The sequence below is a fragment of the Hemiscyllium ocellatum genome, chromosome 26 (genome assembly GCF_020745735.1).
Source record: "Hemiscyllium ocellatum isolate sHemOce1 chromosome 26, sHemOce1.pat.X.cur, whole genome shotgun sequence".
Classification (NCBI taxonomy): domain Eukaryota; kingdom Metazoa; phylum Chordata; class Chondrichthyes; order Orectolobiformes; family Hemiscylliidae; genus Hemiscyllium; species Hemiscyllium ocellatum.
In genome coordinates this window covers 48889299-48916650 of record NC_083426.1, presented here as the reverse complement: position 1 = coordinate 48916650, position 27352 = coordinate 48889299, and the positions used below count along the sequence as shown (strand labels likewise).

Below are 27352 nucleotides of genomic sequence, written 5' to 3'. Positions count from 1 at the left end.
AGGTCAGAGGGGAGGGTGGACTTCACCAGTTTCTTCATTTCCCTTCCCCCCACCTTACCCCAGTTCCAAACTTCCTGCTCAACACTATCCTCATGACCTGTCCTACCTGCCAATCTCCCTTCCCACCCGTGTGCTCCACCCTCCCCTCTGATCTATCACCTCCATCCCCACCCCCATTCACCTATTTACTCTTTGCTACCTTCTTCCCCCCCATTAATCTCTCCACCCTGGAGGCTCCCTGCCTCCATTCCTGATGAAGGGCATTTGCCCGAAACATTGATTTTCCTGCTCCTCAGATGCTGCCTGACCTGCTGTGCTTTTCCAGGACCACTCTGATCTAGACTCTGGTTTCCAGCATCTGCAGTCCTCACTTTTGCCTGTTCATCAAGGTTCCCCACAGGAGACTGGTTAGCAAGGTTAGATCTCATGGAATTCAGGGAGAACTAGCCATTTGGATACAGAACTGGCTCAAAGGTAGAAGACAGAGAGTGGTGGTGGAGGGTTGTTTTTTAGACAGGAGGCCTGTGACCAGTGGAGTACCACAAGGATCAGTGCTGGGTCCACTACTTTTCATCATTTAAATAAATAATTTGAATGTGAGCATAAGAGGTACAGTTAGTAAGTTTGCAGATGACACCAAAATTGGAGGTGTAGTGGACAGCGAAGAGGGTTACCTCAGATTGCAACAAGATCTTGAGCAGATGGGCCAATGGGCTGAGAAGTGGCAGATGGAGTTTAATTCAAATAAATGCAAGGTGCTGCATTTTGGGAAAGCAACTCTTAGCAGGACTTATACACTTCATGGTAAGGTCCTAGGGAGTGTTGCTGAACAAAGAGACCTCAGAATGCAGGTACATAGCTCCTTGAAAGTGGAGTCACAAGTAGATAGGATAGTGAAGAAAGTGTTTGGTGTGCTTTCCCTTTATTGGTCAGAGTATTGAGTGCAGGAGTTGGGAGGTCATGTTGGGCTGTACAGGACATTGTTTAGGCCACTGTTGGAATATTGCGTGCAATTCTGGTCTCCTTCCTGTTGGAAAGATGTTGTGAATCTTGAAAGCGTTCAGAAAAGATTCAGAAAGATGTTGCCAGGGTTGGAGGATTTGAGCTGTAGGGAGAAGTTGGATAGGCTTTGGCTGTTTTGCCTGGAGCGTCGGAGGCTGAGGGGTGACCTTATAGATGTTTACAAAATCAAGAGGGGCATGGACAAGATAAATAGACAAAGTCTTTTCCCTGGGGTTGGGGAGTCCAGAACTAGAGGGCATAGGTTTAGGGTGAGAGGGGAAAGATATAAAAGAGACCTAAGGGGCACCTTTTTCACTCAGAGGGTGGTACATGTATGGAATGAGCTGCCAGATGAAGCGATGGAGTCAAGTACATTTGCAACATTTAAAAGGCACCTGGATGTGTATATGAATAGGAAGGGTTTGGGTGGATATGGGTCTGGCACTTGCAAGTGGGACTAGATTGGGTTGGGATATCTGGTCGGCATGGACAGGTTGAACCGAAGGGTCTGTTTCCATGCTGGACATCTCTATGACTCTAAATCACCCTTATGTTAACTGATCATGATGTCTCCCGGTGAACTCACACTTTGTAACTAAAATCTTCATTTTTATTCTGAATGCACATGAACATACGTGCAAACAAGAATCAGGAGCAGGAGTACATGTTCAGCCCAGTTTAGTGATCCATGTACAAAGACACCTCAAAACACCTGCATCTCAGAATTCTGCAGGTCCTGACCATTTAGAAAAACATGCTTTTATATTCTTCTGCCAAAATGGGCAACTTTACATATTACCACATCATACTCCATTTGCCATATCCTTGCCTAACTAAAGTGCTTGATGGGAACTTCTGACTACTGCTTCCCTCTTCCTCAATCCAAGGAATTCAGCATCTGAGTGTTACCAGTTTGGGTGGATCGTTGTACTCTATAACTGCCCTCGTATTTAATTTCTGCTAAAGCAATCATGAGACAACTATGCCCAGGAATAAAAGAACTCCATTATCAGCCTCTCTGATTTGGAGATGCCGGCATTGGACTGGGGTTTTCAAAGTTAAAAATCACACAACACCAGATTATAGTCCAACAGGTTTAAATGGAAGCACTAGCTTTTGGAGCGCTGCTCCTTCATCAGGTGGTTGTGGACTGCATCAGGTGGGTTTGTCCACAACCACCTGATGAAGGAGTGGCGCTCCGAAAGCTAGTGCTTCCATTTAAACCTGTTGGACTGTAACCTGGTGTTGTGTGATTTTTCACTTTGCATCAGCCTTTCTGTTCTTATTGTACTTGTTTCTTTTTGTCCTCGTGATTTTTTTTAACTCCCTTCATCTCACCTTGCTTCATTTTTCTGTTTCTTGAGTTTGAGAGAAAAGTCACATCAGACTCAAAAGTTCAATTCTGTTTCTGTGTCCACAGATGCAGTCACACCTGCTGAGTTTCTCCAGAATTCTCTGGGTTTTTTTATAGACATAATCTTGTTGAAAGGTAGGAGACATTTGAAGGGTCAAATCGCTAACCCCTGCTCCTGTTTCTAATGTTTTTATGTTCTTAGGAATAGAATATCCCTCAATTACTTAGTGAATACTCACAATTTAACCCAGTTTCTTCCTTTTCAGCAAAGCAAGAACAATTCTGGAGGCTGGTAATGTTTGTGCAAATGCAACAAAGCATCTGTTTCCCTACCTTTGCTGAGCTCCCTGAAGAGCATAGCTCCAGCACTCCATTATATATCGCGCTCAAACCTTCTAATTCTCTGTGATCTCCTCCATCCAAATACCTCTCTGAGATATTTGCATTCTTCTAAATCTGGTTGAGATTTTGGAGAAGATTTGTAGCTCAGGTGGATCAGGTTGTCAATTTGCTCGCTCAGCTGTAGATTTGTTCTCAGACATTTCATCACCATGGGAAGTAACATCATCAGTGAGCCTCTGGTGGAGCGTTTGGTGTTCTGCCCTGCTTGCTCTTTATCTGTCTTGGTTTGTTGTGGTAGAGGGTATCATTTCCGATTCTGTTTCTGAGAGGTTGACAAATGGGGTCCAAATCTATATGTTTGTTATTGGAGTTCCGGTTTGAATGCCAGACCTATAGGAATTCCTGTGCATGTCTTTGTTTAGCCTGTCCCAGGATGGATGTATTGTTCCAGTCAAACTGGTTTTCCGTCTTCTTCTGTGTTTATGGATACCAGTGATAGTTGGGTCAAGTCTTTTGGTGGCTGTTTGGTGCTCATGTTGTTATGATGTTGAGGGTATGTATGTACCTTTAAGAGAGAGTGAAAGCTGGCAAGTACCCCTCATGATTCCTGATCAAGGGCTCTTACCTGAAATGTTTATTATCCTGCTCCTCTGATGCCACCTGACCTGCTATACTTTTCCAGCACCACACCTGTCATATGACGGCTGGTAGCCAGAGTGCTGGAAAATTCAAAGATGCAACATTTGACTGTAACCCTGATACCTCAATTGTTTTCACAGTAGTTTGAATTTAACCAATCAGTTTAATAATGCCCCAAGATACTAAAACCCAATCGAACTTGAATTTTACTGTTTTGACTACAGGCAACCAATGAGTCGATCCGATCTTTGGGGTATAAAAAAAACAGGCATTTTGGACAGTGGCCAGAAAAAGCACCAACTGCCATTGAAAGACTATTATTCACCACACTCTCTCTCAAAGGTATCTTTACAATAGAAGATAGAAGATGACCCAGGGAGATCTACAAACAGAGGAAGATTGACATCAGAGAAGACAGCCATTGTCTGGTTGCTGTAAATTTAACTGGGACTTTATTGGAAGTATAATATTATAGAGTGGGAGGTAGATAACAAATCTTTCAGAGAAAGAAGGCTTAGAGTTGTAAATAGTTGTTGTTTAATGTTCACTTTTAGAGTTAAAGAATTTTTTTTGTTAAATAGTGAAATTTGGGTAGTTCTCTGTCACTCATAACATTAACAGATTACCAGGTGAGGTGAGCTTTTCTGTGGGTTTGGTTTAATTAGCAGAAGGATTTACCACCGCGTTGTAACAATATACTTTGGTGGCTTGCTTCCTGCCCATTTGTCCGATGTAATGTTTGTTGCAGTGATTGCAGGATATTTTGTATATGATGTTCGTTCTGTTGGTTGTTGGTATGGAGTCCTTTAAATTCATCAGAAACTGTTTTAGTGTGGTGATAGGTTTGTACGCTACCATGATGCCAAGGGGTCAAAGTCGTCTGGTCGTCATCTCCAAGATGTCTTCGATGTATGGCAGGGTGGCTAGAGTCTCTGGGTGTATTGTGTCTTCTTGTTTGTTTCTGTTGAGTAGGAATTGGTGAACTGCACTTATTGGGTACCCATTGTTCCTGAATACATTGTATAGGTGTTTTTCCTCGGCCTCTCTTAGTTCCTGGGTGCTGCAGTGTGTTGTGGTTCGTTTAAATAATGTCCTGATGTAGCTTTGTTTGTGGGTGTTGGGATGATTGCTCCTGTATTTGAGTATATGGTCTGTGTGTGTGGCGTTCCTGTTGACATTGGTCTGCAGCTCTCCATTGGCTTTTCATTCTACTGTGAAGTCTAGGAAGAAGAGTCTGTTATTGTTCTCTTCTTCTTGGTAAGGATGTTGTTTATATGTTTGTGGGTTTCTTCTAATTTGTTGTGTTTCATGATGACTAAGGTGTCATCCCCATAGCGGACCCAAAGCTTGGGCTAGATCTTGGGAAAGGCTATTTGTTCTAACTACTGCATAAGTGCTTCTGCTAAAAGCCCTGAAATTGGTGATCCCATAAGCGTCCCATTGATTTGTTTGTAGACCTTGTTGTTGAAGGTGAAGTGGGTTGTGAGGCTCAGGTCTACTAGTTTGAGGATACTGTCCTTGCTGATGGAGTTGGTGCTGTCAGGTGTTTGTGTCCTTGGTTTGCCTAGCAGTGAGGCCAGTGTTTCTTTGGCCAGGGTGATATTTATTGAGGCGAACAGGGTCATCACATCAAAGGAACCATGACCTCATCATCCTCTACTTTGGTGTCTTTAATGTTAAGGGATTCCTGGGTGGAGTGAGTGTTTCAGTTGCGTTACAGTTCCTTTGCTAGTCTGTATGCCGTGCACTGGGAAGTGAGACTATGGGTCTGAGGGAGGCCCCTTATTTATGTACCTTTGGCAGTCTGTAGAAACGGGGTGTGTTGGATCCTTCAGATTTCATTGTTTGGAGTCTATCTTGTTAACTTCACCTGTCTTGTGTAGTTTCTTCAGAGATGCTATAATGCAGTTTTCTATCTGCGAGTAGCATAGCATGATTGCTTTTACAATGTATTGTACTCTATTCAGGATGACGTTCATGCGCCCTTTGACTGCCAGTAGGATAATGATATTTCTGTCTTTTCTGAGTCCTTCCAGGGCTTTCCTTTCCAGTGTGTTGAGGGTGTTTCCTCGTTTCTTTCTGCTTAGTGTTGATGCCACCATCTGTTTGATAGCCTGCTGGGTTTCGTCGATAAGTCCGTTGTTTTTCAGGGTAGATTCCTGTGCTCATAGGAAGTCATTTTTATCCTCGTCCCTGTGGTTCATCTCTCATATTAGAATGGCTTTCTCCGTGTCTGTGAGCGGTCGGTCAGACAGGTTCTTTACCAAGTTTCTGAGTTGTGTGTGAGCTTAGCCAGTTTTTCTTGTAGGACTAGGCTTTTCTTTGTCTTGGTCTGCTGTTATTTAGTGTTGATGGCTCATTCTAGCATACTTGTCCATTCCTTGTCAGTCACGTTAGTGTACAGAGTTTTTTGGCACAAAATTTCTTGTTTGTATTTGTGGAGTTGGTTGTGGGCATCATTTATCATTTCTCGTAGCATTCTGCAGCCGTTTTGTTCTGCTGTTCTCCTGGCTTGTGGGATGTTGAGAGGTGGTTTGTGTTTGACACATTGTGGTAATACCTGTTTCCTGAGACATTCATGTCAGAAGTACAGTTGATGGCAGATGGCGCTCAGTTGAATGGCATTGGTTTCTTATCTACTGGCTAATTTGAGCATATTGTGTCCGTAGGTGTTTGAAATTTTGGAAAAGATTTGTAGCTCGGGTTGTGGATCAAGTTGTGAATTTGCTCATTGAGCTGGTAGATTTGTTCTCAAGACGTTTCATCAACATGCTAGGTAACATCGTCAGTGAGCCTCAGGGAAGCATTGGTGTTCTGTCCTGCTTGCTATTCATCTGTCTCGGTTTATTGCAGTAGGTGATATCATTTTCGGTTCTATTTCTGAGAGGTTGGTAAATGGGATCCAAATCAATGTGTTTAAACGGAGTTTCAGTTTGAATGCCAGGCCTCTAGAAATTCCCGCTCATGTCTTTGTTTAGCCTGTCCCAGGATGGATGGATGGTCCCAGGTGAGCTGCTATCTCCCTTCGTATGTGTGTATGGATACCAATGATAGTTGGCCATTTTTTTGGTGGCTAGTTAGTGCTGATTTGGTCCCTGGCACATTTCCAAAATTAATCTCTCCCCATTGCCCATATCTTCAGCTGCAACTCTGAAATTCCCATCCTACACACCTGTGCCTCACTACATTTCTCTCTTCTTTAAAAACTCTACTTAAAATTTACTCTGGGCTCAGTTTTTGTGATCGATTCTTGTATCCTGGTGTGTGTGTGAGGTGATGCTGTCACTTTAAAAGGTTATTTTGTCTTGGATTTTTTTTTAAAGAAATTGTAAGGCAGAGGTGCTGAGCAGTCTACCAGAACCACTTGTAAGTGAACAACATGTAAGGCCTTTTATAACCTGAATGGGTGAGGCCAGCTCTCACAGGCTAGGTTTTCTAAGTTTCTTTAAGCTGTAGCATCAGAAGCTGTTTCGGGTCTCAGACGAGTTGGAAGCTTTAGTCAACGATTCCTAGCTACAACTGTCTCTTGATTTTTTTTCCTCCTGAATTGGAAAACTGCATGTGAGATTCTGTGTATGAATTTGTCTTTTTGCCAAGGGATATATTTATGGGATGTTTTTATATTGAAACAGTTAATTAGTAATAAGGACTATATCTATTTTTCAGTTAAGTTTTCCAATAGTTAAGGTTTTCTTACTTTCTCTTTCTTTTGTTTGTATTGTAACTATAGTGTTTAAATAAATTGTATTTTGCTTAACATCAAGTAGTTTGACCAGTCTCATCACTTCTGGAACACAGACTTCACATCTACATTTAAAATAAAAAAAAAGTTAGAGTCTGGGCTATGTTCTTAAAATATTTTGAGGGGGTCTTCTCTGATCCATAACAGGTAGCTTCGTGTCATGTTTTAACATGATGCCTTTTGTGTTTTAGGGTGGTCTGAAAGCTGTGGTGTGGACTGATGTGTTCCAGATGACAGTTATGATCATTGGGTTCGTAGCAGTGATAATCCGAGGTGTGGTAATTCATGGAAGTTTTACCCAGATCTTGAACATTTCATATCATGGAGGAAGACTCAACTTCTGGGAGTAAGACTCTGACAGTTATTTTTGGGGATTTGAGAATAAGTTAACAATGTAGAGAGGGTGGTTTTCTCACAGGGATTTGATGATTTTGGACTGATATTTTTATGTGTTGTGTGGCACTATCATCGTGCTAAATGGGACAGACTTAGAACTTATCTAGCAGTTCAACACTGGGAATCCATGAGGTGATGTAGGCTATCAGCAACAACAGAATTGCACTCCAACACAATGTGCAATTTCCTGCCTGCCAGATTGCCCATTCTACCATTATCATCAAACCTGGGAAACTCTGGTTCAATGATTTGATTTGACTGATCATTGTCACACATACAGTGAAAAGAGTTAATTGTGTTGCAAGACTCAGGAGGTCGTGCCAGGAACAGCGCTAGGCATCCCTAAAAAACAAGGTGTCAGCCTGGTTAAGCTACAAAATAGCTTAACAACATAAGCAGCAAGTGATGGCAGAACTAAGCAATTCTGCAACTAACAACACGATCTAAATGCTGCCGTCTGCCACATCTGGTTGTGAATGATGGTGGACAATTAAACAACTCATTAGAAGAGCAGGCTTCACAAATATCCCCATCTTCAATAGTGGGTGAGCCCAGCACATCAATGCAAAAGATGAGGCAGGGCAAATCCAACTCAGCCAATTACTGTCTATATTGATCATCAATGAAGTACAGAACATGTTATCAATAGTGCTATCAAACAGCACTTGCTCAGTGATGCTCAGCTTGGAATCCATAAGGGCACTCAGCTCCTGATCTCATCATAGTCTTGATTCAACACAGTTGTGTTCCGTTGGTGAGGTCACATTTAACCAAGTCTGGCTTGAAGGAACCTGGAATGGAAATCAGTAGAAACATTCTGCTTGTTGGAATCATATTTGACAAAGAAAGATGGTTTTAGAACATAGAACATAGTAAAGTACAGCACAGAACAGGCCCTTTGGCCCACGCTGTTGTGCCAAGGTTTAATCCTAATGTAAAAAATAATAATTTAACCTATGTACCCCTCACTGCTCTCCATGTACCTGTCCATCAGTCGCTTAAATGTCCCTAATGACTCTGCTTCCACCACCACCACTGACAATGCGTTCCATGCATTCACAACTCCCTGCGTAAAGAACCAACCTCTGACGTCTCCTCTATACCTTTCTCCTAATATCTTAAAATTATGACCCCTTGTACCCATCAGTCCTGCCCTGGGGAAAAGTCTCTGGCTATTGACTCTATCTATTCCTCTCATTATCTTGTATACCCCGATCAGGTCTCCTCCCTTCCTCCTTCTCTCCAGAGAGAAAAGTCCGAGCTTTTTCAACCTTTCTTCATAAGGCAAACCCTCCAGTCCAGGCAGCATCCTGGTAAACCTTCTTTGCACCCTCTCCAAAGCCTCTGTATCTTTCCTATAGTAGGGTAACCAGAACTGGACACAATACTCCAAGTGTGGTCTCAGCAGGAACTTGTAGAGCTGTAGCAAAACCTCACGGCTCTTAAACTCAATCTCCCTGTTAATGAAAGCCAAAACAACATGTGCTTTCCGAACAACCCAATCCACTTGGGTGGCAACGTTGAGGAACCTATGAACTTGCACACCCAGATCCCTCTGTTCCTCCACACTATCAATCCTATATTTAGCATTCGAGTTCAACCTTCCAAATGCATCACTTCGCATTTATCGAAGTTGAACTCCATCTGCTATTTCTCAGCCCAGCTCTGCATCTATCTATGTCACGCTGCAGTCTACAATAGACCTCGATACTATCGACGGCATCTCCAACCTCTGTGTCATCTGCAAATTTACTAATCCACCCCTCAACCTCCTCGTCCAACTCATTTATAAAAACCACGAAGAGCAGCGGCCCAAGTACAGAGCCTTGCGAGATCCCACTCAACACTGACCTCTAGGCAGAATACTTTCCATCTACAACCACTCTCTGCCTTCTGTCAGCCAACCAATTCTTAATCCAGATAGCCAAATCTCCCTGAATCCCATACTTTCTCACTTTATGAATGAGCCTACCATGGGGAACCTTTTCAAATGCCTTGCTGAAATCTATATACACCACATCCACTGCTCGAGCTTTGTCAATCTGTCTTGTCACCTCCACGAAGAACTCAATAAGATTTGTGAGGCCTGACTTGCCCCTCACAAAGCCATGCTGACTGCCTTTAATCACGCTATGCTTTGCCAAATAGTCATAGATACTATCCCTCAGAATTCTTTCCAAAACTTTGCTGGCCAGAGACATAAGACTGACTGGTCTGTAATTGCCAGGGATTTCCCTATTATTCTTCTTGAAAAGAGGAACAACATTTGCCTCCTTCCAATCCTCCAGTATGACTCCTGTGGAGAGTGAGGAGGCAAAGATCTTTGTCAGTGGCTGAGCAACCTCCTTTCTCACTTCCTGAAGCAGCCTAGGATAAATCTGGTCTGGCCCTGGGGACTTATGGTTTTGGTGATGGGGGTCAGACATTGAGGCTCCAGGACAACTGAAGAGCTCATCAGGGTAGCGTCTTCACCTCAGCCATTTTCAGTAGCTTCAAGAATGATCTTCCCTTTATAATAAGGTCATAAATGGGGATATTCACTGCACAATATTCAGCACCAATTGCAACTCATCAGATACTGAAGCAGTCGAGATTAGAGTCGGCCTTGGACACTATCCTGAGGAACCCCTGCAATGATATCCTGCAGCCCATGCTCAAATACACCAAGATCTAATATTCAGTTGTGAAGTGACAAGTAACATTCACGCCACACAAGGGCAGTCTCAAGCAAGACAGAATCTAATCATTGCTCCTTGACATTCAATGGCACTACCATCACTGAAATCCCCAGTATCAACATCGTAGGATTACCACTGACCAGAATCTGAACTGGACTAGGAAATTAACTGCTGTGTCTGCAAGGGCAGATCAGAGGTGAGTAATCTTCCAGTAACTAACTCACCTCCTGACTCCCCAAAACCTATCAACAACTACACAGTACACTTCAGGAGTATGATGGAATACTCCCTACTTGTTGTGGTTCTGTTCGCCGAGCTGGAAGTTTTTGTTGCAAACGTTTCGTCCCCTTTCTAGGTGACATCTTCAGTGCTTGGGAGCCTCCTGTGAAGCGCTTCTGTGCTGATTCCTCCGGCATTTATACTGGTTTGAATCTGCCGCTTCCGGTTGTCAGTTGCTGTCCGCTGCAGTGGTCGATATATAGGGTCTAGGTCGATGTGTCTGTTGATCAAATTCGTGGATGAGTGCCATGCTTCTAGGAATTCCCTGGCTGTTCTCTGTTTGGCCTACCCTATAATAGTGCTGTTGTCCCAATCGAATTCGTGTTGTTTGTCATCTGAGTGTATGGCTACTAGGGATAGCTGGTCGTGTCGTTTCGTGGCTAGTTGGTGTTCATGGATGCGGATCGTTAGCTGTCTTTTTGTCCTATGTAGTGTTTTGTGCAGTCCTTGCATGGGATTTTGTACACTACGTTGGTTTTGCTCATGCTGGGTATCGGGTCCTTTGTCCTGGTGAGTTGTTGTCTGAGAGTGGCTGTTGGTTTGTGTGCTGTTATGAGTCCTAGTGGTCGCAGCAGTCTGGCTGTCAGTTCAGAAATGCTGCTGATATATGGGAGTGTGGCCAGTCCTTTGGGTTGTGGCATGTCCTCGTTTCATTGTCTTTCCCAGATGACAAACAACATGAATTCGATTGGGACAACACCACTATTATAGGGCAGGCCAAACAGAGTACAGCCAGGGAATTCCTAGAAGCATGGCACTCATCCACGAATTCTATCAAAAACAGACACATCGACCTAGAACCGATATACCGACCACTGCAGCGGACAGCAACTGACAACCGGAAGCGGCAGATTCAAACCAGTATAAATGCTGAAGGAATCAGCACAGAAGCGCTTCACAGGAGGCTCCCAAGCACTGAAGACGTCACCTAGAAAAGGGACGAAACGTTTGCAACAAAAACTCCCAGCTCGGCGAACAGAACCACAACAACGAGCACCCGAGCTACAAATCTTCTCACAAACTTTGAATACTCCCTACTTGCCTGGATGAGTACAGCTCCAACAATATGCAAGAAGCTTGAGACCATTGAGGCCAATTGGTACCACATCCACGGTCTGTCCACTACTGATGCTCATTAGCAACGACAAGGCTTCTTAGATGATACCTTCCAAACCCATGATCACTACCATCTGAAAGACGAGGACAGCCGATGTATGGAAATGCCGCCATCATAGATTGCTCTCCAAGCCACTCAACATCCAGACTTGGAAATATATTGCTGTTCCTTTAGTGTCACTGGGTCGGAATCTTGGCATTCCCTCCCTAATGACATTGTGTATCTCCTTATAACAAATGGACTACATCAGTTCAAGAAGGAAGCTCACCATCACTTTCTCAAGGCAAAAGTGAGGACTGCAGATGCTGGAAACCAGAGAAACCGGGGTGGGGGAGGGGGCATTTATTTCTCCACCCTGGAGGCTTCCTGCCTCTATTCCTGATGCCTGAAACATCAATTTTGCTGCTCCTCGGATGCTGCCTGACCCGCTGTGCTTTTCCAGCACCATGCTGATCCCATTATTTCCTCAAGGGCAACTAGGGACAGGCAATAAAGGCTCACCCAGCCAGCGATGCCCAAGTCCCAGGAAAGAATAAAAAGAAATATCTGGTAGTAAGTTAGAAAAAACGACAACACTTTTACTCAATTTTGTCAAGAGGTAACTTAGTTAAAGCAGCCCTATGACAAAAGTATTTACTATCCAGAAGTAAAGTTATAAACACCAGAAACTAAATGTCTTTCCAGTGAACTGGAACTGGCAACAAAATGATGAGGGTAACAGGACCAATTGTTGACTTGACCAAACCTTTGAGTTTGGCTAAAAAGGTTTTCAGATCAAAAAGTACAAATACTGAACGAATCAGGTCTCTGGATGTTTTCTTTATTTATTCATTTTGTAGGGTTTGGGTGTTGCTTGCTGGCTGGGTCAGCATTTATGGCTTGTCCCTCAATGCCTTTGAGAAGGTGTTTGTGAGGTGCCTTCTTGAACTGCTGCAGTCCACCTGCTGTGGGTTGACCCACGGTGTCATTGAGAAGGGAATTCTAGCATTTTGACCCAATGACAGGAAAGAACGGCGATTTACTTCCAAGTCAGGGTAGTACGTAGCATGGTGCAGAACTTAAAGCTGGTGGTGTTCCCATATATCTTCTGCCCTTTTCTTCTAGGTGGAAGTGGTTGTGGGTTTGGAAGTTGCTGTCTTTATTGAATTTCTGCAGTTCAACTTGCAGATAGTACACACTGCTGTTACTGTGCGTCAGTGGTGGAGGGAGTGGATGTTTGTGGAGGTAGTGCCAATAAATGGACTGCTTTGTTCTGAATGATGTCCAAATTTCTTGAGTGTTATTGGGGCGGCACTCACCCAGGCAAGTGGGAAGAATTCCATCACACACCAGACTTGTGTCTTGTAGATGGTGGACAGGCCTTCGGGAGTCAGGAAATGAATTACTTGCTGGAGTATTCCTAGCCTCTGGCTTGCTGTTGTAGCCATTGTATTTATGAGTCCCAGTTGAGTTTCTGATCAATGATAACTCCCAGGACGTTGATAGTGGGGGATTTGGTGCTGGTAACACCATTGAATGTCAAAGGCCATGTTTCTTATCGGTGGTGACCACAGCCTGGAATTTCTGTGGTGCTAATGTTACTTGCCACATGTCAGCCCAAGGAGAAAGTGAGGACTGCAGATGCTGGAGAGTCAGGGTCAAAAACGGTGGCACAGCATATGGTCAGGCAACATCCAAGGAGCAGGAGAGTTAACGTTTAGTTTATAAGCACTTCATCAGGAATGTGTAGACAAAGGGGGATGAGAGATAAATAAGGGTTTGGGATTGGAGCTGGGGGTTAATTGTCATAGGTCAGTGGGGAGGGTCGAGAGGATAGGTGGGAAGGAAGATGGACTGGTGGGACAGGTCAAGAGGGTGGTTATGAATTGGAGGGTTGGATGTGAGGGGAGGGGAGATTTGAAAATTGGAGGTTGATGTTGATGCCATGTGGTTGAAGGATGCCAAGGCGGAAGGTGAGGCTTTTTTCCTCCAGTTGGCAGGGTGCTTTCATTTGGCGGTGGAGGAGGCCGAGGACTTACATGTCCTTGGAGGAGTGAAGATTGACGTGGTTGGCCACAGGTTGCTGGGGTTGTTTTGTGCATGTGTCCCAGAGACGTTCTGTAAAATGCTCTGTGAGTTGCTGTCAGCCCAAGCCTGGATATTGTCCAGATCTTGTTGCATTTAGACATTCAGTGTCTGAGGAGTCGTGAATGGTGCTGAACATTGTGTGACCATTAGCGAACCTCCCCACTTCTGACCTTATGATAGAGGGAAGCAGCTGAAGATGGTTAGACCTGGGACACTACCCTGAGGAACCCCTGCAACGATATCCTGGAGCTGTTAAGGGCTGTCACTGTCATCTATGGAATTTAGCTCTTTTGTCCATGTTTGAATCAAAGCTGTAACAAGGTCAGGAGTTAAGTGCCCCTGGTGGAACCCAAATTGGGTGTCACTGAGCAGGCTATTGCTGAGCAGGTGCTGCTTAGTAACACTGATGATACCTTCCATCACTTTACTGATGATCAAGAGTAGACGGATGGAGTTGCAATTGGCTGGGCTGGACTTGACCTTTGTTTTATGTACAGGACTTACTTTGGTAATTTTCCATACTGTAGGATAGATGCCAGTGTTGTAACTGTACTGGAACAGCTTAGCAGGGAGCAGCAAGTTCTGGAGCATATCTTCAGGACTATTGCTGGAATGTTGTCAGCGTGCGTAGCCTTTGCAGTATCCAGTGCCTGCAACCATTTCTTTTTATCACAGGGAGTGAATCAAATTGGCTAAATACTGGTATCTGTAATGTTGGGGACCATTGGAGGAAACCAAGATTAATCATCCAAAGGCACATCTGGCTGAAGATTGCTGTGAAAGCTTTAGCCTTATGTTTTGCATTGATGTGCTGGCCTCTTCCATCATTACGGATAGAGATATTTGTAGAGCTTCCTCCTCCAGTGAGTTGTTTCATTGTACACCAACATTCACAACTGGATGTGGCAGGACTGCAGAGCTTAGAGCCAATCCATTAGTTGTGGGATTACTTATTCTATCACTTATTCCCTTTACTGCCTGGCATGTAGGTAGTGCTGTTGGTGGCTTTACCAGGTTGACACCTCATCTTCAGGTATGTCTGATGCTGCTTTTCGCTGGCCCTCCTGCACTCTCCATTGAACCAAGGTTGATCCCCTAGCTTGATGGTAATGGTTGAGTGGGGGGATATGCCCGGCCATGAGGTTACAGATTGTGCTGACGTACAATTCTGTTGCTGTTGGTGGCCCACAATTACTCATGGATGTCCAGTCTTGAATTGCTAGATCTATTCAAAGTCTGCCCCATGTAGCACAGTCATAGTGCCACACAACATGAAAGAGGTTTTTCCTCAATGTAAAGGCGGGACTTCGTCTCCACAAGGACTGTGCAGGTGTTCACTTTTACTGATTCTGTCATGGACAGAGACATCTGTAGCTGGCAGATTGGTAAGGATGAGGTCAAGTATGTTTTTCCCTCTAGTTGATTCCCTCACTAACTGCCACAAACCTAGTCAAGCAACTATGTTCTTTAGGATCCAAGTAGCTCAATCAGTAATAGTGTTGCCTAGCCACTCCTGGTGGTGGACATTGAAATCCCCCACCTAGAGTACGTTTTATATTCTTGCCATCTTCAGTGCTTCTGCTAAGTGTTATTAAACGTGGAGAAGTACCAATTCATTAGCTGAGGGAGGACATGATAACCAGCAGGAGGTTTCCTTGTCCATGTTAAACCTGAAACTGTGCGACTTCATGGGATTAGGAATCAATGTTGAGGACTCAGAGAGCAACTCTCTCCCAGCTGTATACCACTATGCTGCCACCTGTGCCAGGAGTATCCTGCCAGTGAGACAGGACATATCCAGAGAAGGTGATGGTGGTGTCTGGGACATAGTCAGACTCACAGAATCATTCCTTATAGACAGTGTCAGGCAGTTGTTTGACTAGTCTGTGAGATAGCTCTCCCAATTTTGGCACAAGCCTCCAGATGTTAGTGAGGAGGATTTTGCTGGGTTGACAGGATTGTTTCTGCCATTGTCTTTTCCAGTGCCTAGGTTGATGCCAGATGATTTATCCTGTTTAATTTCTTTGAGGCTTTGTTGCAACTGGTAAAACTGAATGGCTTGCTGGGCCATTTCTGTGGGCAACTGTGAGTCAATCACGTTGCTGTGGCAATGGAGTCGTATGTAGGTCGGACCAGGTGTATAAAATCAAAATGAGACCACAAAAATGACCAACTTGCCTGATTAACTGCTACTCAGGACAAAAGCAGTTCACAGCAGGTTTTGTCATTATCTGTGAAATAACTATTTGTTGAAGCACGCCTAACTGCAGCAAGAGCAGAGAGAAAAAAAGATATCTTCTCTACAACTCTGCAAGACAGACAAAAGAAAAATGCCTAAATTGTACTGTGGGTGGGAAAGCAATATATACAGGTTAAACAAAATTCTGAAGAACACAACTCCAGACCATAAAGTTGAAAGTGATTTCATCAGTTCTTTGATTCAGTGGCTGCTCAGGCCTTCATTTGTTTTAGATATTTTTCTTTTGAAATACCAAAGCTTTTCTGTCTTCTTCCCACACACACACACAAGTAGAGATGAGTGCTTTCTGACTGTGGATTCTGGATTTTTTTTTCTCCTCTGCTGTTCCTGAGACTTACAGCGTTTTAACACTCTAACAATCAACCAGTCAGAGGGCTATAGTCAGGCCAAATTTCCTGAACTTGAAAGATTCTTGCTGCTGCTCAGTCTTGAATTCTCCCTCTCCCTTCTTCAAAAAACAACCTTGTCTTACACAACTCAAAAATAATCAACCCTTGATTTTCAAGTTGCAAAGCTCTTCCGATCTTTCTGTTATATCAGTTTTTCAGACATGAAAAGTCGACTCCCCTGCTCTTCTGATGCTGCTCGACTTGCTGTACATTTTCCAGCTTCACACTTTATCGATTCTGATTTTCCAGCATCTGCAGTCCCATCTCCTGAGTTTACTGTCCCAAAAACCAAAAGACAAGGGTTCACAAACACTAATACTTGTGAACATGATCTCTTCTTCTGTCTGTGTGTGTGGGAAGAAGACAGAAAAACTTTAATAAGTCAAAAGAAAAAAAATCGAAAGAAGGTCAAGGCCTGAGCTGCCACTGCAACAAAGAACAACCATTACCCAACAGCATCTCTTCATTTTAAAAATCTAAAGCTGAGAAAATCACTTTCAACCTTATGATCTGGAGTTTTGCCCTGCAGAATTTTGTTTATCCTGTATACATAATCTCATACAGGGTGTAATTTTAAAAATCTGACATACAAACATTTCCTATATGTAAAATTGGTTCCTTTATAATCTTCTGCATTATGTTCCAACCTGTGTACAAATCGACTTGTGAATGTATTTAAGAACACAACCTGGGGATTGTCTGATACAGTGTGATATCAGTGACTGGGGAACAGCTAATATAACATGAGCACGAACCCCTTTAGAAGCATTACCTTGTACAACATTTGACACATAATTGATTTACAACCTCTGTCATTCCATTGGCAAATACAGTAGCAATATTGTACAAGATCATAGCAGAGAGGAAATTATCAATTTTTTTGTAGTACAATTAGCACAGGATCTTCCTGATCATATTCAAGTTGTGTTACATTGTCAAGATCTATTGCAAAGATTTGAACCTGTATTCCGGTCCGATATTATGGTGCTGTGCTGTCAGAGAGTGTTGAAATGTCTGGGATGATCCCTTTAAAAAGAAACATTAAACTGATGTCCTGACTGCCCTTTTAGGTGGCCGTAAATTATCCCATCACCTTTCAAAAAAGAGTTCACTTCAAGAGTACGAAATTAGCTATTTGGGACATGGTAAAACTTTGAAAAGTGTGACATTATTGGATGGTAACCTACAAGTTACTTATATTTCATGAATAGAACTGTCAGAACAGGTAGCTAGGGCCACAAGTAAATGCCAAAATGAAAGAGATAGTCTTTTGAACAGGTAGCACTGCCTCAGCGCTATGCTATACTGCCAGCTGAGATCCAGTGCTCACATGGGTATGTGCTAGTGTGCATAATGGTAGCACTTTGCTTGTCTCTCATGTCTCATTGTTACTCCAGCAATAAGCCTACAGCAAACTAAACAATGAATCCTCACCACTGTTTCCTTACCTCTTCTCAGCTTTGATCCAAGCCCAGTAAGACGACACACCTTCTGGACGATCGTGGTTGGTGGAACTTTTGTGTGGACAGCTATTTATGGCATTAATCAGTCTCAGGTTCAGCGGTACCTCTCTTGTAGAAGCCAGTTTGACGCTAAGCTGTAAGTACCAATTCTACAGTTGCCTGGGCCTATTGCAGTGTGTGGCATTGTGCTCAAGTAGTGCAGGGGTGGTTATGTTACAGGTGCTACAAATAAACCCATTTCATGTTAGCCACAATTGCCAGGTATTCCCCCACCAAGGCACCAGCTCCTCTCCACTTGTCCCAACCACCATCCTGTTTGTAATACAGTGCAGAGGAAATTCCAGCCTAAGGATTAATCTAATCAAACCACCACTAGATTTATATTATAAATTCAGATATATACTGTTGGATCAATCAGAATCTGATATTGTAATCACTCTATAAACACATATGTTAATCATGATTCACTGGTGTGATAGATCTAGGTATAACACACCTTAGCAAAAATAAGAATTTTCTACTGTTACAAGTGTGCAGAGATTTTCATTAATGCAATCACTGCAGCATCTTTTCGTAATCTTTCTTTGTCGTGGGGCATTTTGAAAAAAAAATATTTTGCTATTGTGCTTTGATTGCTGAAGATCATAAAAGTTGGTTGCATAAGCTTGATTCTCAGACTTAGACTTCCCACAAGCTCTGCCCTTTGTGGACTGCTTACTAATGGTCCAGGGCTGACAATCACTCTTATTCCCACCCCAGAATTATATTGACTTGTTTTATTTTATGGATGTTTTCCAGCAATTGTAAGTTGTTCACTTCCTGTCTCTTGAAGCTGCCACTCTTAGATTTTCTTTATTTCAGAGCTCTCTACTTCAATTTGGTTGCTCTGTGGATAATAGCCATCTGCGCAGTGTTTACTGGGCTCGTTATGTACGCTGTTTATCACCAATGTGATCCCGTAACTCAGAAGAAAGTCAGAGCCCCAGACCAGGTAAGCTGTCAGCGTTGAGGTTATTAAGTATCCTTACAGCTCAAGATGACATTTGGCACATTGCGTTCATGCCAGGTCTCTGTAGAGCAAATCAGTAGTTGTATTCCCCTGCTCCATGACTAAATATCCTACTAGTTACCTCTGTCAGGAGTCCATCTAATTCTGTTGTGAAATTGATCATTTCACATTCCTCCGAAGCAGTGAATTCCAGATGGTTACCACAAGGTACATTAAACAGTTTGCCACAATATCTCTTGCCCTTTAAACTGTGTCCTCCAGTCTTGGCGTCATCAACTAATGGTAAAAGCTTTTCATTATCCATCTTATTAAACATTCATACTCCTTTATACCTCTATTTCCAACTTTACTCCAGGGAGGACAATTCCACTTTCTCCAACTTAACCTTGTAGCTAAACTCTCCCAAGACTGGGAGAGTTCTGGTAAATCTCCTCTGTACTTCTCAAACACTTTAACGGTTTTTCTCAAATGGACACCAGAACTGGACATAGTACTCTAACTGCAGTCTGACCAGAGATATATCAAAGATTCAGCCTCATTGTTCCTGCTTTTTAATTCAATACCTCTGTATGTGATGCTCAAGATCCTTTTGGCTTTACTTAATCCAGTTGCAGCATAGCCTGCAAAGCGCTTCTACCCATGCTCTCTGTTTAAAATTGTACCACTAAGTAAGTGTACACTTCCCCTCTCTATCTATTCTGACAAAATGCATCACCACACACTTCTCTGCATTAAATTCCTTCTGGCCTAGTCTGCCTATTCTGCAAGTCGTGTTGCAGTCAATTGGTACCATTCATGCGGTTTGCCATTGCTCCAAGTTTGGTAACGTCAGCATTTGGTGACGTTTTGCTCTATATTCAGATCTCAAGTCAAACAGTGGCATAGGCTGAAATTTAAAGGTGGTTTTACATGACCTGACTTTTGGAAACACCACTGTCTACCACCCTGACTTGCTGCTTTCTATCATTGTGCTATTTGTTTGATCCAAGCTGATATTGACCGCAATTCATGAGGTTAAATTAAGTAACTTATCTTGGATAAGGTACTGTGTCAGCTGCCTTCATAACATACATATAAGCAAACTTCATTGCATTTTCTTCATTCACATTCTCTGTTATGTCATCAAAAGGTTCAACCAGATTCATCAAAACAAACTTTCCAAAGTGCCTGTTACTTTTTTCAATGTTTATTGTTTCTAACGTCTCGCTGGCACTGATGGTTAAGCGGGCCAGTCTGAGGTTATCAGAATGTACGTATACATTTTCTTGAGCAAGATTGTCACATTTATGACTTTCCATCTATTGACACCTCACTTGTCTCGAGAAACATTCTGTGAATATGGCAAGTTGTTTTGCTATCTGCACCCATGTTTCCTTAGTATTGGGAGATGCATGCCATTTGGGCTGTGTGATTTATCCACTTTTAGACTTTAAGCTTCGACAACCTTTCCTGTAAATCCTATTGTAAAGTTTCAGCCTATGCCACTACCATGTTTGTGTTTCCTGATATTTTGTCCACATCTTATTTGTAAAAATTGATGTACTCACTAAGTACACTAGCTCTGTCCTATGGCTTTGTCTGTAATAATCTGTTGGATCTCACTGGAATAGTGTGCTTGACCATAATTTTATTAGTTTTAAAATATTGATGGAAAAGGAAAGACCAGATCTAGAAGCTGAAGTTCTAAATTGGAGAAAGGCCAATTTTGACGGTATTAGGTAAGAACTTTCAAAAACTGAGTGGCAGCAGATTGCAGGTAAAGGGACGGTTGGAAAATGAGAAGCCTTCAGAAATGAGATAATGAGAGTCCAGAGAAAGTATATTCCTGTTAGGGTGAAAGGGAAGGCTGGTAGATATAGGGAATGCTGGATGACTGAAGATATGGAGGGTTTGGTTAAGAAAAAGGAGTCATATGTCAGGTATAGACAGGATAGATCGAGTGAATCCTGTGAAGAGTATAAAGGCAGTAGGAGTATACATAAGAGGGAAGTCAGGAGGGCATAAAAAGGACATGAGATAGCTTTGGCAAATAGACTTAAGGAGAATATAAACTGTTTTTACAAATACATTAAAGACAAAAGGGTAAATAGGGAGAGAATAGGGACCTTCAAAGATCAGCAAGATAACCTTTGAATGGGGGAGATCCTAAACGGGTATTTTGCAACAGTATTTACTGTGGAAAAGGATATGGAAGATATAGAATGTAGGGAAGTAGATGGTGACGTTTTGAAAAATGTCCCTATTACAGAGGAGAAAGTGTTGGGTATCTTGAAATGCATAAAAGTGGATAAATCTCCAGGGTGTGATCAGGTGTACCCTAGAACTCCGTGGGAAGCTAGAGAAGTGATTGCTGGGTCTCTTGCTGAGATATTTGTATCATCAATAGTCACAGGTGAAGTTGGCTAACATGGTGCCACTGTTTAAGAAAGGTGGTAAGGACAAGCCAAGGAACTATAGACCAGTGAGCCTGACGTCGGTGGTGGGCAAGTTGTTGGAGGGAATTCTGAGGGACAGGATGTACATGTATTTGCAAAGGCAAGGACTGATTAGGGATAATCAACGTGGCTTTATGTGTGGGAAATCATGTCTCACTAACTTGATTGAGTTTTTTTTAAAGAAGTAATAAAGAGGATTGATGAGGATAGAGCGGTAGATATGATCTAAATGGACTTCAGAAAGGTGGTCGACAAGGTTCCACATGGGAGACTGGTTAGCAAAGTTAGATCTCATGGAATACAGGGAGAACTAGCCATTTGGATACAGAACTGGCTCAAAGGTAGAAGACTGAGGGTGGTGGTGGAGGGTTGTTTTTCAGACTGGAGGCCTGTGACCAGTGGAGTGCCACAAGAATTGGTGCTGGGTTCACTACTTTTCATCATGTATATAAATAATTTGGATGTGAGCATAAGAGGTATCGTTAGTAAGCTTGCAGATGACACCAAAATTGGAGGTGTAGTGGAGGGTTACCTGAGATTACAACAGATTCTTGATCAGATGGGCCAATGGGCTGAGAAGTGGCAGATGGAGTTTAATTCAGATAAATGCGAGGTGCTGCATTAAGACTTTTAAACTTAATGGTAACGTCTTAGAGAGTGTTGCTGAACAAAGAGACATTGGAGTGCAGGTTCATAGCTCCTTAAAAGTGGAGTCGCAGTTGGATAGGATAGTGAAAAAGGCGTTTGCTATGCTTTCCTTCATTGGTCAGAGTATTGAGTAAAGGAGCTGGGAGGTCATGTTGCAGCTGTATAGGAGAATGGTTAGGCCTCTGTTGGAATATTGCGTGCAATTCTGGGCTCCTTCCTGTCGGGAAGATGAAACTTGAATGGGTTCAGAAAAGATTTACAAGTATGTTGCCAGGGTTGGAGGATTTGAGCTACAGGGAGAGTCTGAACAGGCTGGAGCGTCGGAGGCTGAGCGGTGACCTTATAGAGGTTTATAAAATCATGAGGGGCATGGATAGGATAAATAGACAAAGTCGCTTTCTTGGGGCGGGGGTGCCCAGAACTAGAGGGTGAGAGGGGAAAGATATCAAAGAGACCCAAGGGGCAACTTTTTCACACACAGGGTGATGCATTCATGGAATGAGTAGCCAGAGGAAGTGGTGGAGGCTGGTACAATTGTAACCTTTAAAAGGCATCTGGATTGGTATATGAATTGGAAGGGTTTGGAGGGATATGGGCTGGATGCTGGTAGGTGGGACTAGATTGGGTTGGGATATCTGGTTGGCATGGACAGGTTGGACCGAAGGGTCTGTTTCCATGCTGTACATCTCTATGACTCTATGACTTCATGAAATCTTGGCCATATAAAATATTGATTTATTGATTTTGCCGTATTCTTTCTTGCCCTCCCAATAAATGCCCTTTTGTATTAATACTACTCTAAATTTGCAGCCTTTGCCACTATCCTGCATGTTTACTGATATTTTGTCAGCCTCTTCTTCCTAAGCATTCACACAGTATACTGAATATATTCACTAATCATCCTCGTTCTATCCTGTGGCTGTACGTACTCTTTGTCGCTAATAATCTGTTGTGTGTCATTGAGGTAATGCTCTGGAAATCAAGCCCCCCATCACAAAGATCAGCACCAAAGTTAAAGATTTTAAAAAATTCACAGCTTCACTAATTTTCAGACCCAGATTGACGCTAAGATTCTAACTACAAATAAATAATTATGGACCGTATGATGTGTTTTACAGAGCTACACCATGGCTTTATGAAGTCTCAGCCATGTAAAATACACATTTATTGATGCCCACAGATTCACATCCTTCCAGCAGAATTTCACATGGTACTCGCAGTATCTCCTTGCAATATCTGAGTGGTACCAAAATGTGATGAACATTTGTCATCTGCAGGTCTGTGAGGCTTTTCTCCATTTCGTCATGAGAGCTTCACTCTGAATACAATAATATTCTGGAACTCCTTCAGCCTCAGCTTCACTGTGGGTTGGCTGTCCCAGCTTACTCAGCCCTAGATCTACTTTCTCAGCTTCAATTAATGAAAACGTACCAAACACCACTTTTGAATTACCCTCATTCTTAATCAGATTTTCTGATATCCAACCATCTGCTTAGGATATTTCTGTGAGCTGTGGTCATGCATTTTGTTTACCCATTGAACTGGTCCCTACATACAATGGAAAACGTGTAAAAACTGCAACTTCTATCTCTTCAGCCTCAGCTGGATTTTCTGCGATAATAGTAAATGAGTGTTATCATTCTTGCTGTCACATTACCCAGAAATAAATCAACTCCATTCACAGGTAATTCCTTAACTGTCCCGACTATCACTAGTCCCAACACTGTGTCAGCTCTAATTGGGCTTTTTTCAATGGAATAAGGGTACACTCTGTCCCAAATCCCATTAACCAGCACTTTGGGTTGTCATTGAATTCTCTGGAGGGAAAATTAAACCTTCCAGCAAGTTTGAGTAGCCCAGTATTTCTTAGTATAATTATTGGCAAGGATGCTTCCTTTGAAGAAAAAGGATTATTTCCCCTTTAGATCAAAACCTTTCATATTTCTGATGTACACTGAGTAATTCTTACACACTCACAACAGTGTTAACCTCCAGTTTCTTACTTGTAGTAAAGCTACAATCTGATCTGTGGTCTTTGCTTCTTGGGTTTCTAGCTTTGACTCATTTTTACAATTTCCAGTAAGTCCATCATAACTTCCAGCATTCTGTGTGAACATGTCCCATCTTGTTACAGTGGCTTCTGCAAGTCCACCCTCAGTAACTTCTCTTATCTGAGGAGGAGACCTTGGGGCATTCTCATTGATCCACTCCTTACATTGGACTCTTGCTTTTTTTTAACTCTCCCATTTCCTATCCCTTGTGAATTTAAGGGAATGATGGAGAAAAGATTTAGCCTAATGGATTAGCTCATAATCATTAGCCTTTATTTCTGTCTGTTTAGCAGTTGGTCCCTGTCAGGAGTTCTGAAGATTATAAGTTTTTAAATTCTTTTAAGAGCTTCATACATGGTTTCACTTTCTACTGTTTGTATTCACTCATCAACTGACTTTGCTTCACCCTTTTGAATACAAAATGTGTTTCTTTAAATTGCAGAACCATTGCTTATATATCTCGGCCACAAACTTATATATAGCTAATATAATTTTCTTTGCAGATTCGTAATCCTGTGAAAATTTCTCTAATAGTGAACCATAAACTTGTGTTTTGCTTTCTCTGTGCTTTGCCTGTTAACTTACTCTGCATGAACAATGTCCAGTCCTCTTTTGCCTGATTTGTCTATGTCGCAGTTTTCACAAATGACATAAAGAATGTGTCCACATTCTTGGTTAGGCTTGTGCAAACGTGAAGATTTCCTCACTGGTTTTTAAACTAAAACTCAAGATTCTCCCTACCAAGATCTGCATCAGTATCTGACATCTTTTGTTTCAGTGGCATCATTGTAAGCTGGTATTCATGTTCTCTGTCTGCTCTATCCTCTTTGCAGTTCTAATTTTCTCATTTCAATTTTTTCATTTCTTTTGAATTTTTTTTTCTTTGTCTTTCCTTTGGAACTCCATCTCCAGGTATTTCATCCTGTGTTTGTGCTTAAGCTTCTTTGACAGAAACTGAATATTATCTGATTCTAGTACTAAATCCCCTGTTTGTATTGGTCAGCCGGGACTCCCTTGGCTAACCAGACTACTTGGTCTTTGTTTTATTTCCTCTAATCTTGAGTATGTAATACTTTAATGATCTTTGTTTTCCACCTCTATTAGGCAATCTACCTCCGGTTTACAGACTAAGTCAATGAACCTGACCTTTGAAATTTTCCTCAAGACTGTCATGGGCAACTCTGTCGACTGCAAGAATTCCTTTACCAGTGTCATGTGTTAAATATCAGACAGCACCTTTTTTTGTTTTACTTTCAGCTGTTTTATTTATGAATATCACAGCCAAATCCTCATTGCCATTGTTTCAAGCTGTCAAACATTGCTGTGCCTTGCTGGAGTAATCTGTTGCAAATTTCCTGTCTTTAAATCCATGTTGACAAAAACATCGACCAAGTTTCTGCACTTAACAAAAATGACGATTTGCTAAAAATAAATATATTCTAATTACAATAAGCAATTGTGAACTGTCAACATATAGCTCTACTAGTGAAAACTCTAACCCATTTATAAACTCCTCCCATACATAGAGACAGGTTAGTGATTGCAACCAGGTGGATCTCGTTGACTGGGGTTGTTGATCTGTGCCAATCAGGGAGCCCTGGGTGACCAACATAAACAGAGTATTACCGCAGCTAGGTGATAGTGTGGGGGTTAAGGAAAACAAAACAAATAAAAACAGGAGAATCAAAGGTTCTAAAAAAAAAGTTAACTGAGTATTCAGAATCTCCTCAGTCAGGGACTGACTCCAAGCTGGCTGGCCACAACCAGTGCACTGTGCAAAAGTAAATAAAGGGTGATTTAGTGACGAGGTACAGGCCAGTCTGCAGTTAATTCAGACAGACACAGACAAGGAAAAGATAAGAGTGTTATGGAGGGAAAGGCTGGAAAGTTAGTTCAGTAATTCCTGAGTTGATCAAAACATTGCTTCTCATTCTGCCTTCTCCAGATACTTTAATTTGTTTCCAAAAAGCATAGGGTGACTGGTTCTCATTTATTGACAAGTCAAAGACCATTATTATATGTCAGAGCTTACAGCATCTGGAAAGGGGAAATAAACTGGCTATCTTCAGGTTTGAAATGTTTTTCACTACAGAGCGAAAACAGCTCCTCCTCCTTTAAAGCTCCGACAGTTTCTGCCAAAACATTCACAGCCCCCAGCTGTGTTCAGCTGCCTGGGAGCCAATCACAAAGTTGTTGGCAGGCACAAAGCCTCTATCATCAATGACTGGTCACTAGGCAATCAGCTACTTGTTGCCAGTCAAAACTCCATTTGTACACATCATTCAGACCAGTTTATCTGCAAACCAGGCTTCCATTACTGCTTGGAACATGTAGCTGTGTAAACAGTAGCTATAATGTGTGTCAGGACACTTACTCTTGAAAATGGCAGAAATCTTTCAACAATCTTTTTCTTGTTTTATCCTCTATCAAAAATAGAGATAACTTTAAAGAAGGTCCTTATAGAGCACCAAATTTGCTCTTTAGTACTTATCTCTATAGTTATGTGAAGTGAAAAGATTAGTGGAGACAAATTTCGGTTCCTTATAATTAGAAACAAGGGAAGTTATAATGGGAACCAAAGAGATCTCCTGCTCCTGCTCCTATTTTTTTGCATTTCTTATAATTTAAATGCCAGTAGAAGGTTTTGGTATTCCCTTTTATGTTAACTTTCATTCTATTCTCATATTCTCTCTCTGTCACTGTAACTCCCAACTTATTCTATTTGAACTGTTTCTTTCTGAAAGAAGTTACCATCATACATCTTACACTGGTTTTGTTGTTTCAGTATATCTTCTATTTCCCATGTCGTCAAAACAGGATCTGGCATTGGTTCCTTTGCCTTTTGCCTTGATTAGAATGTATATTGTTGGAATGTATCTCACCTATATGTGAAACATCTCTTGTAGAAGGATTGACCATTGTTGCATGACAGCTTTCCATGTCAAATCTTATTTCCTGTAACCTTGAATAGATTCCCTCTCAACCTGTTGAAGTTAGCCCTCTTCCTATTGGGTCAGGTGTGGCTATTCCCTGTCTACCATCTTGTGTAGTTGGCAGAGGGCGATTGATGTGAATTGAAGTTGATTTTTGGTGAAAGGAAGTAGACTGTTTGGATGAAAGGTTTTGTGGGGGGTCAACCCTTTTGTGTCTGTTCTGTCCTAGTAGTGTACCAGTTGCTATTGGGAAGTGGTCACTTTCATATGTCCAGGGCTATCAGCTATACCTGCCTTGAGCTACTTTGCAGATGGAAGTCAGGATCCTAACATCTGCTTCAATATTCCACTCCAAGTTCAATTCAGTGGAGAGTGTACCAAGTGTACTGGCCCATTACTGCCAAAACTACACTGCTATCTACATTTGGACCACGTTCCCACATTAGGCCATGGCGTTGAGTGTTACGACACTGCAGATATTAATCTAAATACTTCTTTAAAGTTTGTGAGGTTTCCCATCTCAACTACCCTGCCAGGCAATGCATTTC

General features: G+C 42.2%; 1 protein-coding gene across 1 annotated transcript in view; it reads left to right on the top strand.

Moving 5' to 3' along the window:
• LOC132828236 (sodium-coupled monocarboxylate transporter 1-like) overlaps window positions 1-27352 on the top strand; it is a 93531-nt gene that overhangs the window by 19109 nt on the left and 47070 nt on the right. The window contains exons 5-7 of the mRNA XM_060845198.1: window positions 7271-7425; window positions 17724-17864; window positions 18590-18719. Of these exons, the coding sequence (XP_060701181.1) occupies window positions 7271-7425; window positions 17724-17864; window positions 18590-18719 (426 nt within the window). The remainder of the gene's footprint in view (window positions 1-7270; window positions 7426-17723; window positions 17865-18589; window positions 18720-27352) is intronic.